The 13,635-nt window shown below is 42.4% G+C and overlaps 1 protein-coding gene across 4 annotated transcripts in view; it reads right to left on the bottom strand.

The window, feature by feature from the left end:
• CNTN2 (contactin 2) overlaps positions 1–13,635 on the bottom strand; it is a 393,010-nt gene that overhangs the window by 107,179 nt on the left and 272,196 nt on the right. For all 4 annotated transcript variants that reach the window (XM_077481283.1, XM_077481285.1, XM_077481286.1 and 1 more), the window contains one exon: positions 1,290–1,439. In XM_077481283.1, the coding sequence (XP_077337409.1) occupies positions 1,290–1,439 (150 nt within the window). The remainder of the gene's footprint in view (positions 1–1,289; positions 1,440–13,635) is intronic.

Raw genomic sequence — 13,635 nt, 5'->3', positions numbered from 1 at the left:
TTTTCATCCTAGATTCCCCCAAAGGTTCTGCCCCTAGTGAGTACATTGCATTTATATTTTTGCCACCCTAATGCATTATTTTACTTTTTTCTACATTAAACCTCATTTGCCATGTAGTTGCCCACCCCATTAATGTGTTCAGATCTTCTTGCAAGGTCTAGAAAAGCTTTTTGTAAATTAAAAAAAAAAAAGAAGCATACACCAGTAAATTGTCACATGCCTTGAAAACTGTGATGGTTCTGTAACAATACATAGAGCTTTAAACCATCAATTAAATCTGCAGTTTTAAGGATTATCATATTTCAATGCCATATGGGTGGCAATAGCTTATCTAGCAGCACTTCAAAGGCCCAAAAGTGACCATTTTGTGTAACAGTGAGGTTGGCTAGACAACAGGGGCAGGAGGGATCAGAAAAAGACAACTAGCCTGTGGGGCCAGAAGGTATAAATCTGTCCCTGTTTGTGTGTAGGAAGTCTTTCGTCTCTGCTGCTGCAACTTTTCACTACAACAGCTTGCTTAGATGTATTCCCATGGTTGCAGCCAACAAAGGCTTTTGGCTGGAGTTAGACTTTAAATCTGCACATTTCATTGCCAGGATTAAAAATGATTGCATTTCTAGTTTGCAAATTCCAGTGACTTCATGCAAGTTGATTTTTCTTGTCACTTGCCAGTAGTAACATTTAATTACATTTGCATGGGTGAATTTTGCATATATTTGCTCCCAACTGAAAAAAAAAAAAGATTTCTAGTATCTGTGGGATTGGTTTACTAAAACGAAAATAGGCTGTTCACTGTACAAGAGAATTTTTGCCATATCTTAGTAAAAATGTAGTGAAATGTGGTATGAATGTGGTGTGGTAAAATGTAATTAGGAAAGAATACCCAATCACATGCAAGTAAAAAAATAGCTTGCACATGATTAGATGAAACAAATCAGTAAAGCATTACCTCATTCAAGCCCTGGGGAGCTTCCCTTGCAAATTTTAACTTTCCTTGCAAAGTGAACTGTCTATTTGCCTTGAGTAAATCAACCACTTTGTATCCTGCAGATATATGAACTTTTCCTTTACACATTCACAGACATTTTTATTCAGTAATGATTAGAGGATACTTTTAGATAATAATGGAACTTTACTCATTCTCTAGTAATGTGATCCCGTTGTAACTATGACCTCAAACTGGATGAATTCTCATGTATACCCCACTATATTCAACGTCTTATTCTAGTGACAATAATTGACTATACACATTAATGTGATGTGCATACATCTTAAGGTCAATATCTTACCAGCCTCTTTTGTTCTCACTAAAGAAGAAGGAGCGCTTGGTTCCCCTACTCCTAAAATATTGCTGGCTACTACCCGGAAAAGGTAGTCAGTCCATGGTGTAAGGCCAACCACAAGAGCTGATTCTGCATTACCCTCCACAGTGGGTGGATCTGTAACGACAGAAGGTTTAAACAAAAGTATTATTGGTGCACACATTAAATAATATACAGAAAATGCAAGTAATATTATTTAAAAAAATCCACAACTGTAGTAGTTTCAACTTTACTGAACACTGTCTACACTATGGTCTATGAATTTCAAATGTATTAGGCAACTGAATCATTTATGATCTAAGGCTATCAACTATACATTTCTGCCAGACAAATGATCCGGCTTGCTTTGATTTTCAAAATGTAAATTTACCCATCTGTAGATACAAAAAATACTATATCTGTGGAAAAAAAATCCACTATATCACTCCTGTGTAAATGCCTGTAAGGATTGCTTGACAATTTCACACAAAACGTAGGGAGTAATCTTTAACCAAAAATGCAGCAACATGGGTAAATATTGCCCTGTATTAAAACTGGGGGAGAGGGACACACTGCTGAATGTGTACGATTCAGTCAGAGGTGCCTGCACATACCTCAGCAGCCTCACAAACCTCGCTGTCATGGCTGAATGCAAGGTAAAGCTCCAACATTTCTGATTAGTGTCACAGCTTGGGGTTTATTTATTAAAGGCAAATTCACTTTGCACTACAAGTGCACTGAAAGTGAACTTGGAAGTACAATCGCTGCAGATCGCAGCAGATCTGAGGGGAAGCTCTGAAATGAGGGGAAGGTCTGCTGATGTTATCATCCAATCACGTGCAAGCAAAAATGCTGTTTTTTATTTTCCTTGCATGTCCCCCTCGGATCTACAGTGACTTTACTTCCAAGTGCACTTGTAGTGCAAAGTAGAGTTCCCTTTAGTAAATAACCCCCCTTGTGTTAAGCTCCGTCCTGCCGATTGTCAGCCTCACTGGCCAAGTGGAATATGTAGGAGGTAGGAAGAGCAGGAGGTGAGTTTACCCTGTTCCCCCAAGTGACAGAATTTTTTTTTATTTGATTCAAATAACAAGTGCCATGGCAAGTATACACATACAGATTATCCTATAGCTGAACATAATGCTGGGTTATTAGATTATATATCTGTATGTAAAATGATCAACTTCTGAGTAGAATATAAAATGCATGAATTGTATAAATTATTGTTATAATGTATGCAAATGTAAGATTTACTAAAAATAACCTAAATTATGCAATTCTCAAAATGTTCTGTAATTTGGATGATCAACTCCAAGACAATTTTATTTGCCAGAATTTATCACATGAAAAGGGCAAACATGTCCTTCGGTAATCAAATGGCGTTTTATAGTTTCCGTGCCAAAGATGGGGTTTAAGAGGTAAAGGTAGAATAATAAGTAAATGCGTGTAATAAATTATTAATATATTATATTGTATAACAATAATAATAATATATACAATTAATTATATGTAGAAAAACAAACATGTCACTTACTATATATATATATATATATATATATATATATATATATGTGTGTGTGTGTGTGTGTGTGTGTGTGTGTGTGTGTGTGTGTGTGTGTGTGTGTGTGTGTGTGTGTATATATCTATATATATATAGATATAGATATACACACACACACTATATATTATATATATATATATACATATATATGCATGACCGCGCAATTGTCAGTTAAAGCGACGCAGTGCCGAATCGCCTGACCCGCACCATGTGGAGCTTTTTCTTTCTTTTTTCTTTTTTGGTCCAAACCCTTTAAACATCTTCCCCTTCACTTTGGGGTATTTGGAGTATCGGAGTGCAGTGGGCTGTATCCGAGTTGGATTTCCTAACCATTCTGAAGTTCCATCGGTGAGATTCATCATTGGACATACGGTCTTTTGGAGTTTCCCCACCAGGCTGACGAACCTCCTTCGATCCACCCCTCGGTCCCAGATTGTGACCCCAAGCCTTATTGACTCAACCGTCATACGACTGTGTGAGTCCAACAGATCTGGTAAGAAGTATCCAGCTATTCTTTCCTAATGTTACCAGACAAGCTGTTGTATATGGACATATCCGTTTAATGGGATTTGCCTCGCATTTTGATACGGTCTGATCATCATTGTGCCGGCCCTTCCACGGAAGCTTACACCCATTACTTGGACTTTATTTTGCTAATTTACACATTTATATGATCTTTGTTATATGATCATTCTTTCAACATATGTTCACTTTAGAAGCGCTACACTATTTTTCATTTCTGTTTAATGAAACTATATAGTCTAGATATTGATTTACAACCTTTAACCAGTTAAGGGCTGCCCTATAGCAGATATACTGCTACAGGGTGGCCCTCCTCTGCAGAATCAGGTATACGGGTATCAGGGCTGGTGCAAGGATTTTTGACACCCTAGGTGAAACCTCATTTTGCCGCCCCATTGGCTCCACCCCTGACCCCACCCACGTTGCCTGCCCATTTGAGAGGAGTCGGCGCTATACAGGAAGCATCGGCTCTGCTTCCTCTAGCACTGGCTCCAGTGCTGCGCTGCACTTCTAATTTCACTACCGGCCAGATGGAGCAGCTGCCTGAGACTGAGTTAGTTACATGCTGCAGCCTGCAGACCATGCAGGCATGGAGGGAAATCAGCGGCCGGGCGCCCCCAGGCAGCAGTACGCCCTAGGCGGCTGCCTAGTTTGCCTAGTGGTAGCACCAGCCCTGACGGGTATATAAATGCGATTGTGCACTTCTGTGTGCTGGCAACCGCTGATCATCAGGCATAGACACAGAACAGAGCTCTATATAAGGCAGAGCTCTGTTCTGACAGGGGGAAGGGATGGATTTTTGTGTCCCTGCAATGGAGGGAATAAAATCCAATGCTTCTTAGTAAAAGCACTACACAAATTACACAAAAACACTGACTAGGCATACAGTTATCCCTTTAATTGCCCTAGATGTTTAACTCCTTCCCAGCCAGTGTCATTAGTACAATGACAGTGGATATTTTAAGCACTGATTGCTGTATTAGTGTCACTGGTTCTCACAAAGTGTGATTGTCCGCCACAATATTGTAGTCCTGTTATAAGTTGCTGATCGTAGCCATTATTAGTAAAAAAATTAAATTAAAAAAATAACCCAGTATATATACACAAGTTTGTAGATGCTGAAATGTTTGCACAACCCAATCAATATACACCAAAGCTGCCTTCACACTGAGGTGGTTTTTAGGCGTTTTAGTGCTAGAAATAGCCTGAAAACCGCCTCCCATTCATTTCAGTTTGATTTTTCAAGCAGCATCTTTGGGGTGCTCCCAAAATGGTCTGCCCATTAAAATGAATGGGCAACGCTTTCAAATCGCCTGAAAACACAAGAGAAACACAGGCGCTTTTAATCCCTTCCTTCGGCCGCTAGTGGGAGTTAAAAGTGCCCCGGTAGCGGCCGACACGTGCCACTAAAACACTGCTAAAAATGAGTGGCACTTTAGCGCCAACACATGGCGGCCCCAATGTGAAAGTAGCCTTACTGGGATTATTTTTAGCAAAAATATGTAGAGGAATACATATTGGCCTAAATTTCTGAAGAAGTTAGATTTTTTCAGTTTTTTATTGGATATTAAAAAAAAAAAAAAAAGTAAAAAAATATAAAAAAAAAAATTTTTTTTTTTTAAATGTTTATTCTCTTCCTGACCAGCCACCGCAGTTATATTGCAGCAGGATGCCACTGCTGCACAAGTCATCATAGCTGTACATCGGCTCTATAAAACGGTGTAGCAGGTGCACCCGCAGCGTGTCCCTTGTGCTGACGCTAATGCCCGGTAGGCTCGATGACCGCCAGGCACCTGCGATTGCTCGTGACAGAGCAAGAACTGGGATCTGTGAGCATAAACACACAAATCACGGTTCTGTCAGGGGAGAGGAGACAGATTGTGTGTTCCTACTAAGTAGGAACAACGATCTCTCTTCTCCTTTAGTCAGCCACATTCCCCCCACAGTTAGAACACATCTAGGGAACTGTCAGGGCTGGGCTCAGCCCTTCCTACTCTGAGCTGGCTGCTCAGCTGTCGGATAATTGCCAGCTCCTATCTCTCCACAGTGACTCACCTGTTGATGTTACCTTTCTCATCAGTCCTACCTACTTAAGCCGTCCAGTCCAGATAATTTCTGCCTTTGCCTTGGTCACATCTCTAGAGACGATGTCCTGTGTTCCTGTTAAAGGCTTGCTTGGCTGACATTCCTTCTGGCTCCAGATCCTGCTTGCTGTTCCAGTACACTGTTCTCTGGCTCCCTGACGTTTTGGCTTGTTTGACTATCCATTCCGGTTCCTGAACTCTGGCTGGTTTTAACTATGCTTACCTTTTTCATTATTAAACAAGTGTGTTTTAACTGTACTTCTGTCTCGGTCTGATTCATGGTTTCTGACAGGGATGAGCTTTATGTTCAAATCGAACTCATGTTCGACTCGAACATTGGCTGTTCGCCAGTTCGCCGAACAATTTTGGGTGTTCGCGGCAAATTCGAAAGCCGCGGAACACCCTTTAAAAGTCTATGGGTGTGATTTAACTGTACTTCTGTCTCAGTATGATTAATGGTTTCTGACAGTAGGTGAAGGCCATGAATTCAGAAGATGCAGTCAATCCACTTGTTGGTAATATTTTTTCCAGATTGGATGAGCAGGATCACCGCATTGATCAGATTGCCATGGCGTTGTAACCCGAGTTGCATGGCTCACCTGGAATTTCCCACTGTGGCTGCCCCGGTGCAACCTGTGTTGCAGGCAATACAAGGTACTGTATGTCTGGTTCTGCTCCTCTTCCCCAGCGATTTGGGGCTGATCCAGTCTAATGCAGAGGGTTTCTCAACCAGGTTGAGATATACTTTGAGATGCTGCCCCAGGTGTTTCCTATGGATAGAAGCAAAGTAGGTTTTGTGATATCTTTGCTTTCTGAGAGAGCCTTGGCCTGGGCAAACCCTCTATGGGAGATGCAAAAACCGGTTGTCTTGAATACCCTGAGTTTGTGTCTTCTTTTAAAAGGGTATTCGACATTCCCACATGCTCCACTTCTGCTGCCAAGTGCCTAATGTCCGTCAAACAGAGTGTGAGAACTGTTGTCGGTTACGCCATTGAATTACGTACTCTGGCAGCAGAGGTTGCGTGGAACAAATGAGGCTCTTGTGGCTGCTTTTTCTCATGGTCTCTTGGATACCATCAAGAATGAGATAGCAGATCAAGATATACCCACTGAGCTGGAGAAGTTGATCACGAAGTTTGCCATCTTCATTGACTCCAGACTCAGACAAAGACTCTTTTAAGGTCATTGAAGATGAACCCATGTACTTGGGCTTCATGAGTCTCTCTGCGGATGAGAGAACCCTTAAGAGGAGGGAGAGATTGTGCCTTTGTTGTCAGGCAGGTCACTTTTTGAAGTCTTGTCCTACCTGTCCAGGGAATGTGTGAACCTTGAGGTCCTGTCATGGACAGACCTTAGGTGGCGTTGTTTCGTTCCCAGTTATCCTGAAGGATAAGCTCCTGGTTTTGGTTACCCTTTCTTGGGCTGAGTCGTCCGTCGAGATACAGGCTCTAATCGACTCTGGGGCTGCAGACCTGTTCATTGATGCTGCCTTTGTATTGAAGTACTCGATTCTGCTGCAGCTGCATGACACTCCACTTGCCATTGAGGCTCTTGACGGGAGACCTCTACAGCCTGCCCATGTGACTCATGGGACTGTTCCATTGTCCATGGCTGTAGGGGCTCTTCACCATGACAATTCAAAAATCAAAATTTTTTTTACTAGTAATGGCGTGATCAGCGCCATTACTAGTAAAAAAAATAATAATAATAAAAATGCCTTAAAACGATTCCCTATTTTGTAGACGTTATAACTTTTGCACAAAAAATATGTAGAAGAATACGTATCAGCCTAAACTGAAGAAAATAAATGTATTTTTATATTTTTTGGGGGACATATAGCAAAAAGTAAAAAATAATGTATTTTTTTCAAATTTTCGCAATTTTTTTGTTTATAGCGCAAAAAATAAAAACCACAGAGGTGATCAAATACCACCAAAAGAAAGCTCTATTTGTGGGAAAAAAAGGACGTCAATTTTGTTTGGGAGCCATGACCGTGCAAGATGAGACCCAAGAGCATTACTCCGGATCATACCCTTTCTAATGCACCAGGTACTGTATGCGCCCACGGAACCTACAAGAGTCAACAATGGACTGTAATTCATACTCCTCATGGTTCTCAATCTGTACAGGGTGAGGACGAGGCACCGAGGTGGTAAAGTGGTTGCATAACAAAGGAGACCTGAAATACATTTGAGGTACACATATTAGAAGGAAGGTCTAACGCGTAAGCCACTTAGTTAATCCTGCGAAGAATACGGAAAGGGCAAATAAACCGAGGTGCGAATTTCAGAGAGAGAACACAGAGGTTGCAAGATGACAGCCAGACCATGTCCCCCAACCTGGTAGGAAGGCACAGGCAGGCATCTGCGGTCAGCATGGAGTATGTACCTATCATTAGCATGTCAAGCCTCCTGGACTTGTGCCCAAGTGGAACGAAGACCACGGAGTTGCTCCTCTAATGCAGGAATACTCTGCGGAACAATTGAGTCAGGCAACATGGAATGTTGGAAGCCATAGCTCGCCATGAACAGGGACAATCTGGAAGCAGAATTCAAGGCGATTTTGGGATCATTCACATTTACACAGCGATCAGTGCAATTAAAAATACACTGAATACTGTGTAAATGTGACTGGCAGTGAAGGGGTTAACCACTAGGTGGCGCTGTAGGGGTTATGTCCTAGGGAGTGGTTTTAACTGTGGGGGGGAGGGGGCTATGTGTGACATGACACTGATCACCGCTCCCAATCACAGGAAGCTGTGATCATTGTCATTAGGCAGAATGGGGAAATGCTTGTTTACATTAGCATTTCCCCGTTCTTCCTCCCCGTGAGACGATCGCGGGTATCCTCACGGACGTCGAGTTCGCAGGACCAGCGATCGCACTGGAGGAGCTCCCAGTGGGCGCGCTGCCTCTTAAAGCCTCTTAAAGGGCAACATACAGGTACGTTAAAGCGGGAGTCCGCCGGGAGTCTGCCGTTTTTTTAAAAGCCAGCAGCTACAAATACTGCAGCTGCTGACTTTTAAAATAATGACACTTACCCGCCCACGATGTCGGCACCCGAAGCCGATCTCTCGATCGTCTCTCGGGTTCTGCCGCCGCCATCTTGGGTATGGGAATCAGGAAGTGGAGCCTTTCGGCTTAATTTCCCAGTTCCCTACTGCGCATGCGCGAGTCGCGCTGCGCAATAAGGATGGTCCCCGCTGTCTCTGGGATACGTGCGTTTCCCAGCAGGCAGCGGTGGACCTTCGGAAAGGGGCGTAGACTCTGCGAAAAGGGGCGTACTTTCTACAGAATCTACGCCAGAAGTGGGTGCAAATACCTGTACTGTACAGGTACCTGCACCCCCCTCCCCCCTGAAAGGTGCCAATTGTGGCGCCAGAGGGGGGGAGGGTTCCAATAAGTGGAAGGTCTACTTTAGGGTGGACCTCCGCTTTAATCTGCCTGTACGTGCCCTTCTGCCATAATATATCTGCGTGAGGTGGTTGGGAAGCAGTTAACTGTACTTCTGTCTCAGGCTGATTCATGGTTTCTGACAGGAACACATTTAACCCCTTGATCGCCCCCTAGTGTTAACCCCTTCCCTGCCAGTGACATTTTTCACAGTAATTATACAGTTTTTTCTCATTTTCTGCACTTTCATTTTTGGGAGTTAGTGCAACATTTTTTAATTTTCCTGTATGATTATGTTTATATCACATATCATGTTTGCAGCTTTTTCCCTCTAATAGCACTATTTTTCTCACTCTGTCTGCTTCAGGCTGGGTTCACACCTATGTGAATTGGATGCGCATTTTCTGCATCCAATCGGTATGACAGGAGATTGTGACTGGCTCTCTGTGGAGCCGGTTCACATATCTCCATTGTGGCTGTGGAGTGGCCTGCAGAGGAACGCTTGTGCGTCTTTGCCTTTGTTTCAGGGCCAAATTCAGGCAAAAATTTGGCCCCGATTCGTCCCTGAATGGAGAACAGGGACGCAACGGACCCCGGCTTGGTGTCCCATCCGTCGGAGGTTTGAACCCAAAACGTTCTAGCAACAGACTGGCTAAAACTGTTTATGTCCTGCTGGTGAGATTTGTCCTTAGGAAGCAAAAGGAAAAAAATGGAAATCTTACCAAATTAAGAGAATTTCCCACTTATGCCCGAAACACGGTTGGATATTCCATTGGGATTTTTTCAGACGGATTTCGGCCAAACTTGTCATGCATACACACGGTCACACAAACTTGACAGAAAATCCGATCGTTCAGAACGAGGTGACGTACAACACGTACAACGGGACTATAAAGAGGCCAGCAACCAATAGCTTTTGTCTTGTAATTTATTCTGAGCATGTGTGGCACTTTGTATGTCGTAATTGTCTACACACGACGGAAAAAGTCAAATGGTGCCCACACACGATTGGAATTTCCGACAACACAGTCCGATCGCACATTTTCAGTTTTGTAAACGCTATAACTTTTGCGTCAAACCAATCAATAATCGCTAATTGCGATTTTTTTTTACCAAAAATATGTAGAAGAATACGTATCGGCCTAAACTGAGGAAAAAAATGTTTTTTTATATATTTTTGGGGGATATTTATTATAGCAAAAAGTAAAAAATATTGCATTTTTTTCAAAATCGTCACTCTATTTTTGTTTATAGCGCAAAAAATAAAAACTGCAGAGGTGATGAAATACCACCAAAAGAAAGCTCTATTTGTGAGAAAAAAAAGGACGCCACTTTTGTTTGGGAGCCACGTCGCACGACCGCGCAATTGTCAGTTAAAGCGACGCAGTGCCGAATCGCAAAAAGGGGCCTGGTCCTTTGGCTGCAAATTGGTCCAGGGCTTAAGTGGTTAAGAGACATGTTGGTATCGGGGTTGGACCTTAATAATGGTGTGCTAGATACAGTACATTATTAATTCACAGGTCATACACAGAGGAATGAGGTGGTGAAGGAGTTAATATAAAGGTCAGACAGTGGTCACCGGAACATTTGTTTTTATCCAATGAGTTTCCCTCCCACCTCTTGGGTTTCCTTCACTTTCTGACACCAGTACAAAAAGAGCAAATAATCTCCCATGACAGAGGGTCTTATCCCACTTTATCCAAACCCAAAAAAATGGGGCACCTGAGTAAAAGACATAGCTAAATATACAGTAGTTTCCTGCTGGAACAACAAGATTTATTTTAAATTGAAGGAATTTTTTGACAAAGTTTTGACCGATTATACCAATGATTTATTTACCCTAATTTGATAGACTGCATGCTGTACCTTCTTATTAATGCCGCGTACACACGGGCGGACTGTATGGCGTACTTAGTTCGTCGAAACACATTTCAGTGGACAGTCCGCTCGTGTGTGGGCTTCAGCTGACTTTTTCAGCGTGCAGTCCGGCGTACTAAGAATTTCGGATTTTTCGAAATTCTGTCCGTCGTACTTTGGTTTCAGCGGACAATCCGCTCGTCAGTATGCTAGTTCGACGGACTAAGAATGGCACATGCCCAGAAAGGATTAACACGGCGGAAGGGTTCTTTGCTGTGTATTGGACTTCCTATTTCTAGTCCCATCGTACGTGCTGTACACGTCATCGCGCAAGCTTTCGACGGACTGTTTGTGCATCCGTGTGTGGTCAAGTCCGTTCAGTCGAAAGTACGACGGACTGTCCGTCGGATTGTATGACAAACTAAGTACGCCATACAGTCCGCCCGTGTGTATGCGGCATAAGAAACCGATGCATTATTTTATCCCTCATGCACCTTATCCATATAGAAAGTGAAGCAGTCAGTGATGTATAGTACTTTAATTGAAATATTAAAGTCATATTAAAACCAAAAAGTGTTTTCGCCTGGTGATTAGACATCGCAGATCATATGCAAATTTCAGTGGCTCTGTGCCTTTGTGCCTTGTAATTGCTATGATAGCCACACAAATTGATCACAGTTGTAAGCTGTACTATTGAACTCACATCAAAGAAAGGGGAAGAAAGATAATTTAATGAATTAAGGGTTCCTAGAGATCCAGGCAGCAGCAGATTTAAGGAGGTGGTCAATACATTTTATTGTGGGATTTTTCTTTTTTTTAGCCCTTCTCAACTCTCTCCTTTAACCCCTTGCTTACTGGGCACCTAAACCCCACTCCTGCCCAGAACAATTTTCAGCTTTCAGTGCTGTCATTTGTTGAATGACAATTGTGCCGTCATACAAAGCTGTACCCAAATGAAATTGTTATTTTTTCCCACAAACAGAGCTTTCTTTTGGTGGTATTTGATCACCTCTGGGTTTTTTTTTTTTTTTTTTTTCATTTTTTGTTAACAAAAAAAAAAAATGAAAAAAACCCAAAAATTTAGAAAAAAACAAAAAAACAAAAACAAGACAGTTTTATATTTTGTTATAAAATTTTGCAAACAGGTAATTCCTTCATTGATGTGCACTGATTAGGCTGCATTTATGGGCACTGATAGGCGGCACTGATGAGGTGGCACTAGTGGGCACTGATAGCTCGCACTAGTGGGCACTGAGGTGGCACTGAATGGCATTGATAGGTGGCACTGAAGGGCACTTATAGGTGGCACTGATGGGTGGCAGTGATGGGCACTAGCAGGTGACAGTGATAGGCAGCAATGCTATGTGGCACTGATGAGGCATTGATTGGCACCACTGGTGGGCATTGATAGGTGGCACTCATGGGAATTGTTAGGTGGCACTGATATGCACTGGTGAGCACTGATATGCACTGTGGGCACTGGTGGACACAGATGAAGTGGCTGTGTCTCGTCCTCTTCGGGACCAATGTCCCTTACACAGAAGCTGGTGATCAGCTTTTTTCTCCTCCCGCTGTCAGCGGGAGGAGAAAAAAAAAAAAAAAAAAAGATTACCGATCTTCTGTTTACATCACGTTATCAGCTGTCATTGGCTGACAGCTGATCATGTGGTAGGAGGCCAGGATCTGCCCTTACTCTGATCTGTGATCACTCGAGTCTCATTGACTCGGTGATCACAGAGAGATCTGCACGAGCCTCAAAGGGGGCACGCAGGGAGCGTGCAAAGGGGAGGACGTCTATTGACGCCCTCCCCGCAATGTAGGTCCACTTTGTAGCTGTCATTTGACTTTAGCGCAGACGGGAAGAGGTTAAATCTTATCTCCACCCTGTCTCTGTAGTGCCAGTTTAATAATGCCTTCACCAGCTTTATCCAGCACATTAACCCCCTCATCAGCATCAAGACACTGTATGCGACCTTTATATTAACTCCTTCACATCACAAAATTCCTTCAATTTAAAATAAATCTTGTTGTTCCAGCAGGAAACTACTGTATATTTAGCTATGTTTTTTACTCAGGTGCCCCATTTTTTGGGGTTTGGATAAAGTGGGATAAGACCCTCTGTCATGGGAGATTATTTGCTCTTTTTGTACTGGTGTCAGAAAGTGAAGGAAACCCAAGAGGTGGGAGGGAAACTCATCGGATAAAAACAAATGTTCCGGTGACCACTGTCTGACCTTTATATTAACTCCTTCACCACCTCATTCCTCTGTGTATGACCTGTGAATTAATAATGTACTGTATCTAGCACACCATTATTAAGGTCCAACCCCAATACCAACATGTCTCTTAACCACTTAAGCCCCGGACCAATTTGCAACCAAAGGACCAGGCCCCTTTTTGTGATTCGGCACTGCGTCACTTTAACTGACAATTGCGAGGTCGTCCGACGTGGCTCCCAAACAAAATTTGTGCCCTTTTTTTCCCACAAATAGAGCTTTATTTTGGTGGTTTTTGATCACCTCTGCGGTTTTTATTTTTTGCGGTATAAACAATATTAGAGTGACGATTTTGAAAAAATTCTATATTTTTTACTTTTTGCTATAATAAATATCCCCAAAAATATATAAAAAAACATTTTTTATCCTCAGTTTAGGCCGATACGTATTCTTCTACATATTTTTGGTAAAAAAAAAAAAATCGCAATAAGCGATTATTGATTGGTTTGCGCAAAAGTTATAGTGTTTACAAAATAGGGGATTTTAATTAGTAATTTTTTTTACTAGTAATGGCGGCGATCAGCGATTTTTATTGTGACTGTGACATTATGGCAGACACATCGGACATTTTTGACACATTTTTGGGACCACGGGGGTCCCAACATGCATGCACGCTCGCGATGGCAGGGCTGCATTGAAGATTGG

The sequence above is a fragment of the Lithobates pipiens genome, unplaced genomic scaffold (assembly GCF_037356315.1).
Source record: "Lithobates pipiens isolate NorthernLeopardFrog02 unplaced genomic scaffold, aLitPip1_a1.2 Scaffold_16, whole genome shotgun sequence".
In the NCBI taxonomy this organism is placed as follows: Eukaryota; Metazoa; Chordata; class Amphibia; order Anura; family Ranidae; genus Lithobates; species Lithobates pipiens.
The sequence above is the reverse complement of the archived record's forward strand: the minus strand, read 5'-3'. Positions and strand labels throughout refer to the sequence as shown.